This window comes from Propithecus coquereli, unplaced genomic scaffold (genome assembly GCF_000956105.1).
Source record: "Propithecus coquereli isolate 6110/MARCELLA unplaced genomic scaffold, Pcoq_1.0 Scaffold150, whole genome shotgun sequence".
In the NCBI taxonomy this organism is placed as follows: Eukaryota; Metazoa; Chordata; class Mammalia; order Primates; family Indriidae; genus Propithecus; species Propithecus coquereli.
Window position 1 is genome coordinate 1,061,205 of NW_012139414.1, and position 13,475 is coordinate 1,074,679.

Sequence of the window (13,475 nt, forward strand, 5' to 3'; positions counted from 1 at the left end):
ATAAAAAGGAATGAAGTACTGGTACACGCCAAAAGATAGATGAATCTTGAAATCACGCTAAATGAAAAAGAGCCACACATAAAAGGCCACATATATCATATGATTCCATTTATATGAACTATCCAGAATAGGTAATCCTATTCTGGAAAGGAGACTGGTGGTTATCAGGAACTGGGGACAGGGAACAGAATGACTTTTGTGTTTTCTTTTGGAAATGTTTTGGAAGTAAAGAGAGGTGGGTCTTTTGTGACTGGCTTCTTTCACTTAGCATAAGTGTTTTACAGGCTAAAACAAGACTGAACCTTGAAAACATTACACTAAGTGAAAGAAGCCAGTCACAAAAGACTATATATTTATCATATGATTATATTCATAGGCAAATCTATATAGACAAAAAAAGTACACTGGTGATTGCTTTGGGCTGGGGGGATAGAGGGATGGTGTTATAATAGCTAAAGGGTACAGAGTTTCTTTTTTTTTTTTACCCAGTCCTTTTGAATTTGTTACAGAGTTTCTCTCTGAGGTGATAAAAACATTACAAAATTGACTATGGTGATGGCCACACACCGCTATGAATATATTTTTAAAATATTGAATTGTACACAATAAATGAATTGTACAGTATGTGAATTATTTAATAAAGTTGTTTTCTAAAAGTTCAGATTTGATGGTGTCATCAGAGCCCAAAATTTTTAAGTTCTTAAATTACAGTAGGGGCTGGGGTGGTGGCCCACTGCTGTAATCCTAGCACTTCAGGAGGCTGAGGTGAGAGGATCACTTGAGGTCAGGAGTTTGAGACCAGCCTGACTGAGCAAGAGTGAGACCCTGTCTCTACTAAAAATAGAAAAATGAGGGGAGGATGGGGGTGGGGGGGAAGCAAGAGTAGCTGGGCGTGGTGGGCTGTCCGAGCTACTCAGGAGGCTGAGGCAAGAGGATGGTTTGAGCCCAGGAGTTTGAGGTTGCAGTGAGCTATGATGCTGCTACTGCACTCTAGCCTGGGCAATAGAGCAAGACCCTGCCTCAAAGAAAAAAGAAAGAAAGAAAAAAACCATATATATATATATATATATATATATATATATAGGAGCAAGATTACTGAGTGGTGACTGTGCTAGGGGCTTCAAATACTTTGTCATTCAACTGCTACAACAATCTTACCAAGTATATGGGGAAGGTGAGGCATGGATAACTAACTTGCCCAAAGAAATACTGTATAGCTAAATCACAGCTAGGATTTGAACCTAGGTCAGCCAACCCCCAAGTCTTATGTTGTTTCCAGTATGCCTACTTTAGTAAGGGATTTGGTCCCTTACTAAACCCAGAAAAAAATGTTACATCACATTAACTTATTATTAAATGCAGAATACCAGGCTGAACACTCCTGCTAAAATATTACATACCTCATAGTGCTGGGTTATTACATACAGAAATAAGTAAACAGTTATGAAAACTAGAGACCCTATCATTACCTCAGTAGTTTCCTTCTGTTACAACTTCTAAAGGGATTCCCCTTTAATCTCAGCATGAAATTTTACCTTTCATTTCTCTTTCCTGGATTTCCCGTTCCTTCTTAGCTTGAATGGCAAGTAGCCGTCTGCTCTTCACAGCACTAATCATGTCTTCAGCTTCTGTATCTACTTGGGGCTCAAACTTCACAATTTCTTTTTTCCTATCAGTTTTGCCTAACCCATTCTCCTCTTTTCCATTTTCTTTATTTCTGGCTTCCATTTCTTTTCGTTTCTGTTTCTCTGCTCTCTTCTTATCATTTTCTTCCTTCAACACAGCAAGCCGCTCCTTCCACAACTCTGCAGACATCTGCTGTCTGGTCTCCATGTGGTCTTGTACTGAGTATGTCATGAGGATCCGGTGGCACAGTGCTGTCAAGATCTGTAGCTTCTCTTCTGATGTTAACTCAAAAAATTCAGAGGTCTCCAGCTTCTCTAAGAACTCATCTTGTACCTCATTATCCTCAAATGGTGCTGAATCTTTATTGTCATCTGTGTCTGAGCCCTCACTTTCCTCCTGAACATCAGATCTGCGCAAGCAGAGGCGTACCAGCTCTGAAACAGAATGTAGAGTCAGGGGGATTTCTGACAGCTTCATTCCCAATTCACCATAGTCTTCTGCTATTTCGTCTTGTAATAAGGTCTGTAAAAGGATAACCAACACTCTATTCAGGTATAAAAAGCCACCTTTATCTGCACTCAAGGCTTCCATAAGCGACACAGCAGTAATAGGATACTGCGCATCTGGTAGGAGTAGCCCAGAATAACAGCTCAAGAATTCCACCACCATGGCCACATCCCCAAAGAGTGTGTTGGGCAGCCCTTCAGGAGTATCCACCAATCTAAATGCTGGAAGGTTTTTGCCAGTTAATTCTTGGTCCTCATACCGCTTTTGTTTTTCTAATTTCTCAAGCAGTTCTTTCTCTCTCCGCTCCTTGGCTTTTTCCTTCAACTTTTCTTTCAGCTCCTCTCGTTTCTTTTTCAAATATTCTTTCCGTTGCTCTTCAGACATAGAGGCCCACCTCTTTTTGTGCTCTAGAAGCTCATAGCGTTTTTGAACAATACTTCGCAATTCTTCCGGAAGACGAGCTCTATCTTCACTAGAGAGAAGACGAGCTGTTTTGGAGATAACACAAGACAGGGCACTCTTCTTGTCCTCCCTGTCTTTGTTTTCTTTGTAGTAGGCAATCAGGTGTAGTGCAGCAGGAGGCAGATGTTTATGAGGTTTACTAGAGGACCTAGGTGTACCCCCGGAATTCCGTGGGGCTCGTGTCATCTTTTGCGTGCCTTTGGCCATATCCAACAAAGTCATCTGCTTCATTTTGGTTTTAGGAGTCTTCAATCCCTTTTTGGGGGATTTGGAATTCCCTGTGGATTTCTGTCCATTCAGAATGCCTTTGCTTCTGCCCTTTGCCTTCAAAGGTTTGTCACTGTGTTTCCCTGGTTTCTTGGCAGGTGGGCCTTTCTTGGGAATGTGAAAGTTAGCATGTAGCTTGTTGGGTGACATCATCTTCATTACTTCTTCCAGATGTTCTTCTGGAGATTTGGAATTCTTCGAGTTCTTTACTTTGAGTGGTGACCCATTCAATGATTTCTTCAGGTGTACATGACACCATAACTTAGGATTTAGTGGTGAACTCAGAGAAGAGTTGTCTGTTTTAGATTTCTTTGAGGGTTTCCTGTCTGGGGATCCAGTATTCTTCCTCTTAGTAGAAGGGTTCAGAGTCATATACTAGAATTTAAGAATAGGAGCAAAATTAATTTTAAAAACTGATTTAACAAAGTCATACTTAAGCATCTTAAAGGCCCTCTTCCCCAGCCATTCAGGTAAAACTACACATTCATTTCTCATCATAAACACTGTGTCCCTGAAAAAACAAAGACATGAATGTTAGCTAATGTTTTTGCCATATCAATATAAAATTCTCTTGATAACGAGACTTAAAAAACTACACTCTAATATTAGACATTTTGCTATGTACCTAGTTCTCTGTTTATATGTACAGTAGTGGTTCTTAAATATTTTAATGAAATCTGTAAACTCTTTCCCCAGAAACAACACATAAAAACTATGCACGCAATTTCAGAGAGTCCATCCATGGACCCCAGATTAAGGATATCTGATCTAGACACTAGCAATATCTGAGGAGTTTAAAAAGTACTGTTCTTGAAACAAGACTGATTTTTATCCTTTCAAGATTTATTCTAATCCAGGGCATTCTATGCTTTGAAGTAGAAAGTATAATGTTTAAATATTTTTGCCTAAACTCTGAAGCATATTTTCTTATTAAAAGCATCAGCCAGTCTAAGAACAACATAAATGCTAATCACAGACAAGGAAACCTCCAACCTTTGGCCTATTGGTGTCTCAAACTCCTCTGTCCTCTCCCCATACTTCAAGAACTCATTCCCACGAATACATTAACTGTAAGTTTTCTAAATTCTCATTAATTTCATACAACTCTTTGAACATACCCTCATATCTTTCGAATTTGCTCCCTCTAGGTTCCCCAACTCTATAATCCTTCAATTTCACCAGGACCTTAAATCCATTAATTTTATCACATTTTTACTGCCCCTCCCTCATCCTTCTTTACCCAGATTAAATTCAAGTCAATCATGATAATCAATCTCACATAAACCTACAGTTTCCTTCTCTCTCTTGTTCTATTACATTTACTTGGAAAAACCATAACCCTGATTAACTCACATCCATTTACTCCTGGCCTGCACATGTTCAGCTTAAACATGGCTAGAATTAAAAATACAACAGTGAGTGGTCTCAGGATAAAATCATTATCAGGCACCTCAAATGGGTCCTCAACACTGCCCAGCAATATTCCTTTAGTCCGTTTGCATTCCCACTCTCCTGGACACACATCATCTGCTGTCTCCTCAAACATCCCATGCCTCATACTCATCATATAGAACTAGTTAGCAAGTTAGAACCCAGTCCATTTGTCACGATACAGCCATTTCTCTGTTTAAATGTATTTTTTTTTTTTTTTTTTTTGAGACAGAGTCTCACTCTGTTGCCCGGGCTAGAGTGCCATGGCATCAGCCTAGCTCACAGCAACCTCAAACTTCTGGGCTCAAGCGATACTACTGCCTCAGCCTCCCGAGTAGCTGGGACTACAAGCATGCGCCACCATGCCCGGCTAATTTTTTCTATATAGATTTTTAGTTGTCCAAGTAATTTCTTTCTATTTTTAGTAGAGACGGGGTCTCGCTCTTGGCTCAGGCTGGTCTCGAACTCCTGAGCTCAAATGATCCACCTGCCTCGGCCTCCCAGAGTGCTAGGATTACAGGCGTGAGCCACCGCTCCCGGCCTGTTTAAATGTATTTAAAACAAAAAACACCAAACCCCATGATTGTAATGCTTTAAAGCATGTAATTATGAAGAAAAAGGCCCAACAGCTAAAACACAAAGTAAACGAAATAACGAAGCAATGGTAAAGTACAGCCTATTTCAGAAAAAAATTGTTTCAAGTGATTAGGAAAAAAGACTAGATAACCTTCAGAATACTTAAGTCTATTACCAAAAGCAGCTAAGCACATGGATGGCACTTAAGAGACTGGATAAACTTAGCTTCAGGTTGCTAAGTGGAAGGAACTAACCTGAAAGAATAACATAAAAAGAAGCAGTCTGCAGACAGCAGGCAGGACAGGCTAGTGTAAGATGAGACTACAGACAAAAAAAACAGCTAGAGACTATTGAATATGAAATTATGAGCCCCTAAAAAAAGGCTACCAGGAAATGGCTAGGATGAAATAAATTCCAGAGGTAACAAAGAACATCTATGCCCTTGTTAGGAGAAAAGCAAATAGGTTTAATAAAATTTAATAATCCGTACTATAATGCCAATTAAGATTTAAACACTGAAGTGTAATCTTGGGTAGATTAAAAAAAAGCAAAAAGAAGATTTAAACATTGAGGAAATAACCACAGGAAAAACAAACTCACATAACCAAGGCAACACAAGAGGTAGAAATAGGGCCTGCATTGAGTGAGTAGACTATACGTAACAAATCCCTTTCTGGCTAAGTTCTCTAACTTTAAAGGCCAATCTGCCTTTTAAGAATTACAGGCAACTGCAGGTTATTATTCCTTTGGCTGACTCTTTTTTTGTTGCCTGATTAAAATTCAACATGTTGTTCCCCAATAATCATCCTTAGTATGGGTCTGACAAAGACATTTTATAGTTTTACAGAATATAAACTCAATCCACGACTCAGAGGATACTTTCCACAGACACAGAATTTCCCAGTTCTAGTTCCCTAGAACTAAATTTCAAAATATTAGAAAGAGTAAGCAAACACAATTTATCTAACATTCCATTCTCTGCATGGATAGTAATACTGTCAGTAATCCAAAGACTACGATATTTCAGAGATATCCTATAAATCACAGAGCGAGACACATCATGATCCTGGCAGGAATTAAAAACAAATGTGTGCCCCACAAAAGCTAATCCTCTTCAACTAGCCTTAGAAAATCTTCACAGTATAGATAAACAGATTCTAATGCTCAGAATAAAGTTATCCTAAAATGAAATTTATCACTAAAAAGGAGATTAATATGAGACTAAGTTTCATTTTTAGCATATTAAATAGATTATCTTTTAATAGAGTCTATTATAACTGGAACACTTAATTTACTAATTTCTTTTTATTAAAAAAAACATTCAAATTTAGCATAAGGTTCTTTAAACTTCTTCCACTTAGAAGCATGGTATTATGAAGAAATGATACAAGAGGTGGGATGGCTAAGCCACAAGAGGGTCCAACAATTTACTTTTATTTATAAGGTGTGTTTTCTTGCCAAGTCACCTCAAGTAACTTTTTTTCCTTAAAAATGAAAGAAATGAACTCACCCAACCCCCTCCCAACAGGCCGGCTCCCTGCGTGAGCAGTCCTTCAGTAACTGGATCATCTCAGCATGGGGCATGCTGGCAGTCCCAGCCAAATGGGAGCCGGCATGGCTGGACTCAGGGGGATCTGAAAAAGTATAAAACCACTTATGTGCTAAGGGTTTCCCCTATCCCCCACTCAGCACAATTAATCTACTAGGGTTAAATAGGGAGGGAGATTAGAAGAATGGACACCTGGATTAGCAATATTGTAATTTATTGGCAAAGGTTCTTCCTAATAGCTAAACAGGAAAAAATATTAACGAATGTCTCAGCAACATGGGAGGCTAAAAGAAATACAGAGTGTATACAATTCTACATTTGTTCCTGTCACCAGGAACATACCACCACCACAAATATCTACCTGAAAGAAGTCATATTTCTTGATAAAAATAAGATAAAAAGCAAGAAATTATTTGTTATAGCTCGTTCCAATGCTGAATTTAACTTAATATCAGTATAATCTAAGTAACAAATCCCTAAACTAGAAAACTCAGACAGGCCAGGCGTGGTAGCTCACGCCTGTAATCCTAGCACTCTGGGAGGCCAAGGTGGGAGGATCACTTGAGCTCAGGAGTTCAAGACCAGCCTGAGCAAGAGCGAGACCCCGTCTCTCCTAAAGATAGAAAGAAATTGGCTGGACAACTAAAAATATATAGAAAAAATTAGCCGGGCATGGTGGCACATGCCTGTAGTCCCAGCTACTCGGGAGGCTGAGGCAGAAGGATTGCTTGAGCCCAGGAGTGTGAGGTTGCCGTGAGCTAGGTTGATGCCACAGCACTCTAGCCCAGGCAAAACGGAGTGAGAGACTGTCTCAAAAAAAGAAAAGAAAACTCTGACAACCTACATTCTGATTCTTATTTCACTCTTCTTATTCACCCAAGGCAACATGTTAGAAATTTGAGAGCAACATTCACATAGCATGCTTGTCTCAATCTCCATAAGCCTTTACCAGCAAATGAGCAAACTGTGTTACTATAAAATATTTTTAAAGTGTTTTGAAAATAATATAATTTATCTTTTATTTGGAGATACAGTCTTGCTCTGTCATCCAAGCTAGAATGCAGTGGCATCATCATAGCTCTGTGCAACCTCAAACTCCTGGACTCAAGTGATCCTCCTGCCTCAGCCTCCTGAGTAGCTGGGACTAAAGGCATGTGCCACCATGCTCAGATAATTTTGCTATTGTTTGTAGAGATGGTGTCTCAGGCTGGTCTTGAACTCCTGGGCTCACGCAATCCTCCCACCTGGGTCTCCGAGAAAGTGCTAGGATTACAGGTGTGAGCCACCTCACCCAGCTCTAATATAAGTTTATCTTTTAACACATTAACTGCCATGTGAGTTGTATTTAACTCACTCTAGTTTTGAGCCCGGGGCCTCATGAAGCATATGTAATTCACACATCTCTTTATCTTGGGAGCCATGTGAACTATTTTTCAAGTTGCATATAACTCAAACACACAGAAAACAATAAAAAATAACAAATTTTTCACTAAATTAGACAGGATTATTTCATTTTCGAAGTTCTTATTCTATTTTCGTAATAAAACACTGTGACCCCAGGGAAAAAGATTTTTTTTCTAGTGTGGCAGTCAATGTGTTAAAGTACTTCTCTAATCTCTAACTCATAAAAAACTTTTTAGCTAAACTTTATTTAAAGAAAAATCTTCAGGCTATGAACACTTACTTGAAACATCAGTTATTAGGACAAGTAAGAAACATGTTTTAAAATATATAATATCCACTAGTGCTCGCTTCGGCAGCACATATACTAAAATTGGAATGATACAGAAAAGATTAGCATGGCCCCTGCGCAAGGATGGCACACAAATTCATGAAGCATTCTATTTAAAAAAATTAAACATATATATATGTAATATCCACTAGTAATGAGACAAAATTATATCATATGACTTTTGATATGATCTACTAAGAAGAATGTATCAATTCTGTGGCATTTCTATCAAACATTTATAATCTAAATCTAATGAGGAAATAAACCAAAATTGAAAACCATTCTATGAAATAACTAGCTTGTATTATTTTAGAATGTCACGGTTTTGAAAGACAAAGAAAAGCTGAGACAGTCCCAAATCAAAAGAGGTGAAAGAGACAAGTAAATACAATATGTGATACCACACCGGATCCTATTAACACCAAGACAAATTTTCGTGGCTAAAAGGAGATTATTGAACAATTGGCAAAATGTGAATAAGAACTATAGATTTTAAGATAACAGAATTATTTCTATTTTGTATATTTGGGTCAAATAAAATATATTATTAAAGTTAATGTCATTTTTCAAACTTTCAAAAAAAGAATTGTTTCAATGTTAATTTCTTGATTTTGATTAACTGTACTACAGTTACATTAGAAAATATCCTTGTTTTTAAGAAATATATATTCAAGAGTTTTGTAAAGGGGCGTCCTGCCTGGCAACTTACTTGGCTCAGAACAAATAATTTGTATGTGTGTAAAGAGAGAAAATGATAAAACAAATATGATCAAAGGAACATTTAAGGAATCTAATTGAAGACTACATGGAAATTCTTTGTATTGATAGAATTTTGTCAACTCTATATAAGATTACTCAAAATAAAATTTTTTTTAAATATATTAAGAACAATGCTAAATTAGATCAAATTGTTTCAGAATTCCAAATGTCTTGAAAAGTATTATTTTCTTCTTACATCTCTATCCAAAGGCTTCCCTACTAGGATATACCCTATCAGTCCAAAACAAGAGTTCAAACATCATAGAGAGACTAGCAAAACACTAGGGCTGCAATGTATTACAAGAGAGGAAATGAGCTACTAAAATGGCAGATTTCATCTTAGATGACAGTTATGTTATCATCCAATTGCCTCGTGAAGCATGCCTCTAAGGTGTCAGGCCTACGCAAATTTACGGTATCCCTAAAACCCAACTGTCAGTAGCATTTTCTCCAACAAATGGAACTTCTTCAAGAAATATATTAAATAGCCACGTACCTATTATATGCAACATACTATGTTAAACATCACAAGATATAAAATGAGTAAGATAGTTCTCATTCTCAAGTAACTTATATTCTAGAGAGAGTTTACAAGACCACAAACACATTCATTATCATACTAGGCCCTACTTAGGTTTACAATCCAAAATTCCAGTATTTCTAAATAATTTTCCTCTCTCCCCCCTAAAGTCTCCCCATCAGTCCTTTCCTAAAACTATTGCTCACAACTTGCTTTCTCTCTCCAGGCCTCATCTCTCTACACAGTAAATGTATAAACTGAAAAGCCTGGTAGAACATTAAATTTTACAAAAACCAAAGAGAAGACAAAGACAGAAAATATCCCATGCCTTTGGGACGAGCGGGTCATATGTAATCAACTTTAAAATTTCCTGTAGATGAAGAAAGTATCCAAAGCAATGTTTTATGGTCTACTTATCTGTGCTCTTTACTACATTGTACCCTGGCTAAGAAGCCAAAAGTCCCTTAAGAAAATTAATTTTACAAATAGGAAAAACACACCTCATATGCAAGACACAGGAGACAACCAGTGAAATGTCAAATAGTTAGTACTGGGTAATAAGAAATTATTATTTAAGGTAAGGAAAATAGATAATAAAGACAAATATATGCCCTTAATTTTGTAGACTGGTATTTTACATAAGGCTTAATTTTTCTTACTAAGTAAAATCACTGCCTTCTTACAGCAGTTTAATCTAAGCAAGCTTGCATTTCCCACTCTCAATCTGAATTATAGCCAAATTTCATAAAATTAACAACTTAAATCCTCATTAGAAATTTTGGGAATAGTCAATTTCTTCAGAAATTGGCTTTCTGGACGTAAGTTCCTAGAACTCTAATCTCTGGCTCCTGTAAAAACTATGGATCAGCTTTTTTGTCCTAATAAACCTGGAAGATCTTTTACCCATAAATAATGGTGTTTCATGTTATTCACATACTTGAATCACTAAACTAAAATACATAATAGATAGCTGTAAGACTGAAAAAGAAGAAAATACTTAAGGACTCAAGTGATCCAAGAGTCTAAAACCCATTCAGAGACAATTTATACACAGGGTTCTCATACAATTAAGATAGTAATCTGTGACACCCACAGAAAGCCATATCATGATTCCAAAAATTCTATGGCAATGAAAAGGCAATGAAATGACAATGAACTCAAATTTCCCCTCAGTACATAAAAACATTTAAGAAAGAATTTAGGTTTACTATAGTTCCCTAGGAAATTTAGTCCTGATCTAGAAAAAGCCAATTAATTCCTAAATTTTGCTTTTTTTAAGCAAATAATAAAAATTTAAATAGCTTAGTGGAAGATAGCGCTTCATCTTGCTGGTCTACGATAAAAAATGTGCTAAACGCTAAACTATGGTTAGGAATCTTTACTCAAGACTCAACCCAACCAAGAAAAATAAAATTACTTTTGAATAAATACTCTTTTGTCAGCATAATCTACCTAAGTAATTTAGTTGTCATATTTTAAGATGTCTTTATTTGTTCAAAATTAAAAGGAATGGGAAAAAAGAGATCCTGGAAGTCTGACATAGTTTTAAAGGATCAGCAGCCCTTTCCTGGCCCTATTCTGGCCCAGAAACCAAGATGAAAGTATCAGCTGGTATGCTAATAAGTTAAATCTAAAAATCTTACTGGATAAACCCTGAGATGAAAAAGACAATCAGAAACACTAAGCCAGTGTCTTAAATCTTGTCATTCACTTTCTGTTGGTTCTAATTAGACTAGGCCTGAGGTTACCCATCTATATAATGTAAGATTAATATATACACCATATGACTTCACAAAAATTTTCTGAAGATCAGATGAGATGGTTAAAGAAAAAACCCTCTTTATTTCTGTCAAGAGAAAAATGCTAGGTTTTCTACTAACCTGTCACACAAAGTAATATTCATTACAGGTTCTTTTCAAGACTGCAAGTATATTTGATCATCTTGTCTGACATACAAAAGCAGTTCTCATCTTTAGGAATAAGTTCACAAAATATTTTTTATATTTATACCATACCTCATTCTAAAAAGGATATGAGGCAAAAAAAAGCACAGGTATTTATTTTTTCTATTTTTTAGTTATGCAAGCATAATCAAAAATGAATTAAAGTAGGAGAGATATTGAATATGGCCTCTCCCTGATCAACCCTGTATCACAACCTTAATGAAACAGATATATCTGAAAATTTTTGAATTCATTATCTGATGTTACAGTTCAAAATGTGCTATAAATCTAATCCTACTGGAGCCACTAAAGAAAATAAGCTCATCTAATAGTGTTCTATCTTGCTGTCGAAAAATTAATAGTAACCTTACCTTGTATGGATCAAGTAAAAAGTCACTGAACTTGCTGGGCAGGGAATATTTCTTCACCAATTCATCTTCGACAACCCAAGGTGCATTTTCACCAGTACCAGCCCGTAATGCATTATGCCGTATAAAGTATCGAAGTATCTCCTTATTTGGTGGGCGCTCTGTACGAATCAAGCTGTCTGCTGGCACATTGCTAATGATCTAGGTAACAAGTATAAATAACTCACTATTAGGGTAAAAAGTAATTAACCAATGAGAACAAAAATCTGTGCTCTCTCCAGAAAAATCACAATTCCATCTATAAAAATAGGGCTATAAATTAGATAGAAGAAAATGTAGAATAATTTTCAAATACAGAATGTCAATTTAAAGATATCCCTAGGCAATTTTTCAATATGTATCAAAGTCCTAAAAATGTATGTACCCTTTCAACCAAGAATTCTTGTTAAGAATTTATCATAGGAAGTAAATGGACAAAGTCATCATCAACTGCTAATATAATAAAAAAAAAGGGGAGGGAGTATTACCTAAAGGTACATCAATAAGACATTTTAAAAATTATAATACATACATATAATGGACACTTTGCAGTCATAAGGAAAAAGAGTTTCTCAATCAGGATAAATTCATCAGAATCATCTATTGGGGTGCTACTTATAAGCAGATGCTTGGGCCTCACCACAAACTTAATGAATCGTAAGAATCTCTGGCAGCAGCACTTAGGAATCTACATACTTAATAAGCTCCTCTGGTGACTATCATACACACTAAAATTTGAGAATATTGCTTTGGAAGAAAATTTTATGACATTATAGATGATTATCATATAGTAAATGAAAAAAGCAAATTATCAGAATATTCCTGCCAGGCACAGTGAATCATGCCTGTAATCCTAACACTCTGGGAGGCCAAGCCAGGAGGACCGCTTGAGGTCCGGAGTTGGAGACCAGCCTGAACAAGAGGGAAACCCCGTCTCTACCAAAAATAGAAAGAATTAACAAGTATGGTGGTCCACACTACTCAGGAGGCTGAGGCAGGAGGATTGCTTAAGCCCAGGAGTTTGAGGTTGCAGTGAACTATGATAACACCATTGCATCACTCTTACTCAGGGCAACAGAGCAAGACTCTGTCCTCCCTAAAAAAAAAAAAAAAATTCCTACTTGTTAAAGTCATTTAAGAGCTAACCACCCTTAACCACAACTATATTCACCAATTACTAAGGAGTGTGGGATTAGATATCATTTCTTTTTTTATTATTTGCATTTTCTGTCTTCCTGTAACCAATGTGTTAATAACTATATGTGAACAAAATAATTTATGCTCATCAGTAAGAATACAAATGATAACTAAAGAAGTGGTTGAGACTCCTTAGTATATTTTAACTAGCGCTACCTTGCTGAATGAGAAGTATAAAGTTCAGTGAAAAATTGTATTTAACATCTAATTTTCAAATAAAAAAAAAATCCTAACAATCCAGCCACATCTTATAGTCACTAACCATAAAACAAATGAGTCAGAATGGAATAAGACTTGTCAACATTCTGAGGCAGGAAAAAGACAATACAAATAAAGTGGCAAAAGATCTGGATTATAATCCTTCCCAATCTCATTTACTAAATTAGGAACTTTGACAGTTATTAAAACTTCTCAGGTTTTAGCTGTTTCTTATATAAAACAGTTATGCCTAAAGACAAATGTGCAACTGGCTTGCACATTAGGGAACACCCAGTTCCCT

At 36.5% G+C, this 13,475-nt stretch overlaps 1 protein-coding gene across 1 annotated transcript in view; it reads right to left on the reverse strand.

Annotated features, from left to right (window-relative positions):
* The window catches only part of BAZ1B (bromodomain adjacent to zinc finger domain, 1B), a 69,488-nt gene that overhangs the window by 30,520 nt on the left and 25,493 nt on the right, over positions 1 to 13,475 (reverse strand). Inside the window, exons 6-7 of the mRNA XM_012640374.1 lie at positions 11,744 to 11,941; positions 1,536 to 3,237 (exon numbers count right to left, since the gene is read on the reverse strand). Coding sequence (XP_012495828.1) covers positions 1,536 to 3,237; positions 11,744 to 11,941 — 1,900 coding nt within the window. The remainder of the gene's footprint in view (positions 1 to 1,535; positions 3,238 to 11,743; positions 11,942 to 13,475) is intronic.